This window comes from Galeopterus variegatus, unplaced genomic scaffold (genome assembly GCF_000696425.1).
Source record: "Galeopterus variegatus unplaced genomic scaffold, G_variegatus-3.0.2 Scaffold6566, whole genome shotgun sequence".
NCBI lineage: Eukaryota > Metazoa > Chordata > Mammalia > Dermoptera > Cynocephalidae > Galeopterus > Galeopterus variegatus.
This window is the reverse complement of record NW_007732677.1, coordinates 49,363-53,601: the sequence shown is the minus strand read 5'-3', so window position 1 is coordinate 53,601 and position 4,239 is coordinate 49,363. Positions and strand designations below refer to the sequence as shown.

General features: G+C 58.5%; 1 protein-coding gene across 1 annotated transcript in view; it reads right to left on the bottom strand.

Moving 5' to 3' along the window:
* Positions 1–4,239, bottom strand: part of MICALL1 (MICAL-like 1) — a 30,019-nt gene that overhangs the window by 3,095 nt on the left and 22,685 nt on the right. The window contains exons 12-16 of the mRNA XM_008591020.1: positions 3,745–3,871; positions 3,549–3,639; positions 3,323–3,396; positions 1,076–1,190; positions 791–837 (exon numbers count right to left, since the gene is read on the bottom strand). Of these exons, the coding sequence (XP_008589242.1) occupies positions 791–837; positions 1,076–1,190; positions 3,323–3,396; positions 3,549–3,639; positions 3,745–3,871 (454 nt within the window). The remainder of the gene's footprint in view (positions 1–790; positions 838–1,075; positions 1,191–3,322; positions 3,397–3,548; positions 3,640–3,744; positions 3,872–4,239) is intronic.

Below are 4,239 nucleotides of genomic sequence, written 5' to 3'. Positions count from 1 at the left end.
GAGATGCCACCAAAACCGGCTGCAGATCTCAAGGAGGAATATACACCTTAAGGCAAACCCCCCTGGGAAAATGCCACATATAGGGCTGGCCCGGTGGCGCACTGCTACAGTGCGCCGCTTGGGAAGCGCGGCGGCGCTCCCGCTGAGGGTTCGGATCCCACATACAGACCGGCCGCTCACTGGCTGAGCGAGGTGCGGGAGCAACACCGAGGGTTGCGATCCCATGGCCGGTCCCGGTCCGGTACGGGCACGACACTGAGGGTTGCGATCCGTGGCCGGTCACGAAAAAAGACAAAAAGGAAAAAAAAAAATAAGAAAATGCCACATATATCACAGTCCTTCCTGTAGGCATCAGGATGTCCCACAGCCACCCTCCAAGCCTGGGCCACTGCCCTCATGGCTGTAGGCTGGCCTCCCTTGCCATACACAGCCTTCCCAGCAAAACAGAGGCTGGGGAGTTTGTGCACAACCATCCCTGTAGTGCCCACTCCAATCCTCCATTCAACCTGCCTCTTTGGGGGCCAGGCCCGTGGCTCACTCAGGAGAGTGTGGTGCTGGTAGCGCCGAGGCTGCAGGTTTGGATCCTATATAGGGATGGCCAGTTAGCTCACTGGCTGAGCATGGTGCAGGCAACACCAAACCAAGGGTTGCAATCCCCTTACTGGTCGGAAAAAAAAAAACCACAAAAACCTGCCTCCTTGCCCTCCAACCCCCCAGCTAAACACACTCAGGAGAGTTCAGTTGGGCCTGAACTCCCAGGCACCAGCCTCATCCCCAGCAGCAGCCTGACCTTTCTTCTTGATCATGGCTTCCAACATCTTGTCTTCCTCTTCCTCCCTGCAGTAAGAAAGGAAAGCTAAGCATCCCACAGGAGGAAGGACCAGATAATCTCCAAGTCCCTTCCAGCCTCTGAGACCACACAGGGCTGAGCAAGGGTGTCCTGGGATCACGGGCAGTGAAGACAGGGCTGGCCTAGCCCAGGGTATGGGATTGTGTCTTAGGCTCTGCCAGGGAGCTGCCCACCCATGGGGCCTTAAGCCCCACCTGCTCTGGGCCCCTCCCCCAGCTACGTCACCTCTGCCGGTCCTCATCCAGACAGTTGACGATGGCATTGCGCTGCTCAATGAGGGTCACAAGTTCCTGCATCAACACCTTCTCCCGGCCCCGGTCCTCCTCCGTCCAGTCTTTTTCTGCACAGGGACAAAAGTTGGGGGTGTGAGTGGTGGGAAAACCCTCCTCCTTCCCAGGATGCCAGAAGCTCCTGTCTAAGTGCTGCAGGTAGCTACAGGCCAGCCCCACACTAGATACCATGAGCACAGAGAGGAGGAGTCCAGAGGGGTGGGGTTTACAAGTTCATGGGGAAATGCAGGTTGTTCTAGAAGGATAAAACACCCTTCAAGGGGCCCCAGCAGGGCCAGCACATACACTCTAAGAACAGAGGCCAGCACGGACCAAAGGGTTTCCTGCTCATGTTCATTCATCCATTCAACACAGGTTCACGAGGTGGCTTCTTGCAAGAGGCAGGATTCAGGTGGGCCAGAGTGGGGCAGGGGTGGGGAGACAACAGGGAACCCCAGGGGTCCACATGCAGGAGAAGCAACGTGACCCAAGTGACATGTTGGGACATCCACCCAAGGCCATGGAGGAGAGTAGATTAGGGGTCGCTGGGGGCAAGGAGTCCAGCAGGAGGTTTCCCTGAGGCCGAGCACCCCTGCTGCCTCTCTCCCTTCTCTCCCCTCCAGGCCCTGAGCCATCCCACAGGCCCACCCTCAGGGCCCCCATGCCTGGGTATTCCCCACTCCCCCAGCCTGCAGACTTCCAGGGATGGGTGCACACACTTGGCCTCACTTCCACAACATCTGCCACCACAGGCCTCCCCGTCTTGAAATAAATATCCTGAGGCCCCCTCAGCTATTACCCATCCCCCTCCCACCTCACCTTGCTAAAATTCAGGAGCAGGTAGCCCAACCTTATTCTGAGCATGGGCTTCAGAGTCACCACCCAAGTTCAAATCCTGCTCTGCCATTTCTCAAATGGGACCCGAGTAAGTTATGTCCCCAGTCCACATGGGGAAACTGAGGCTCAGGGAAGTTAAGTCCTGAACCAGCATCACATAGTGCAGGTGGAGCCAGTATTTGAATCTGGGCAGCCTGACACCCCCAAATAATGGCCTGTATGGTGTCTCGTGGGTCTCCAACCCACCCGGGGCCTTATAAACCAGCCTCTCACCCTCTAAAAGCAACATTGGGACAGGCTGACATCTGTGAGGTGCTGCTACCACACAGGACAGGGACAGGCTGGCCCAGGAGGCAGAGGGACTGCGCCCACTGCAGCCACAGGGTGTCACTGTGGCTCCCTTAGAGCAGTGGCCTCATCCCAGCCACCTGGAGAAGTGGGAGGGACTTGACGGTAGTGGAGGCCTTGGACATTTGTGGCTTCCTCAGGGACACTCCAGCCTCCCAAGTTTCCCAGTCAATGGAGAGACAAGACCACTGTCCCAGCAGGTGAGGCAGGGCGGGAGGTGGGTGGCTGTTTGTGCGGGGACAGGCCAAGGTAAAAAACATGGACAGAAGCCCAGCTCCACGACCAATGGGCAAGTCCCCCAGCCTCCCTGGCCCTCCGTTTCCTCATCTGTTAAATGGAAACAATGGCCCACTCCCAGGGTTGGCACCATGCCTGGGCCATACAAAAGTGGTCCAAGCCCTGGCTCCCAGCTATGGATTCTCCATAGCCCTGAGGTGTCCCCTGCAGCTGCAGTTCATTCCATGTCATGGCCACAGGGCACGTAAGGCGCCCTCCCTCACCAAACCCCAACTCAGCCACATAATGACCATCAGCCATTGGCCCATCCGAGGGTACATAGCGTTTCCCCCCCACTGTCTTCTGGTTCCAAGAACACCCTACAAGGTGCGTACCTTCACTCCCGTCCTACATATGAAGCCACTGAGCCTCAGTGAGGCTAAGAAACCTGCCCGAGGTCACGCAGCAAGTTAGTGGCAAAACACAGGACTGTGTGGCCTAAAACAGGCTGGGCTGCTCCTGGGCCTGGTGTTCCCCGACAGCCTATCATCCCCAACACCATGGCCCTCCACACCCACACACCATCCTGCGGTTCCCTCTCCTGCCATGTGCTAGCCTAGTTATCACCTGGTACAATCTCTCCCTCCTCAGAGGCGACACAGATAGCCACCGTGCACGCCCTACTGCTCTGGCCCTGTTGTAAGTCTGCTCACGCATCCCCCATGGGGCTGGCTCCATCAGCTCCACAGCCAGACGGGAAGAGCCCCAGGGTCGGTGCCGGAGTGCATGTGGCTGTGCTCACCCGGCTTGTTGAGAAGGCACCGGAGCTCATACTCGACGTCAGCCTGGCGCTGCTCCAGGTTCTGCTGCTTGAAGCTGGTGGGTGGGAGTGAGGTGACTATTAACTATTGTCCCCGCTGCCTGGCTGCCCTGCCCGGCACCCAGTAGGGAGGGGAGAGGGCACAGGGTCTCAGTTCTAGGCTCTCTGGACTAAGGAGGGCGGGAGGGGCCGAGGGGAGGGGCCTCACACATAGATGAGCTCAGACTCCCGCCGCACCAGCAGGTGCTTCTCGTGGATAAGCTTGAACCAGTCCACCAGCATGTCGTCCTCACGGCCCTCTGGAAGCCAGACACCCACTAAGGCCAGGGCTCATAGCAAGTCCCAGCTCAGCTCCCCCCAGGAAGAGAGACCCCCCACCGCCAGCCCTTGCAGCGTTCCCGCACCATGCACTCCACCACGCAGCTTCTCCTCCAGCAGGACCCCGCGGTGTTCCAGGGCATCCAGCTGGCGCTCAATGGCGTCCACCTCTCCATGGATGTCCTCCTCAGGAATGTACTGGTCAGCCTGGACCTGCCCGACAGTGCCCTGGTCACCTGAAGGACAGCCAACCCCTCCCGCCTGCCTGCCCTCCTCCAGCTCAGGCTGCTGCCAGAAGCTGTGCCCTTTTGTCCAGCCAGGATTGGCCACTGCAGGCTCCAGGGCCCTGGGTCCTGTCCCACACATCAGCATGGTAAAAAGGCAGGGTCCCAGTGTGGAGAAGGGGTCAGTGTGGGAATAGACACAAGCCCTCCAAGCCACTGGTCCCAGTGGCGACAGACACACCCAGAGGGAGGCACAACTTCCTGCCCTTTGTGGACACTCCTCCCCTTCTCTGCCACATTGTGAGTGAGAATGACCCTGTAATAGAGATAAACTTGAGAACACTCTCAGTTTTTTTT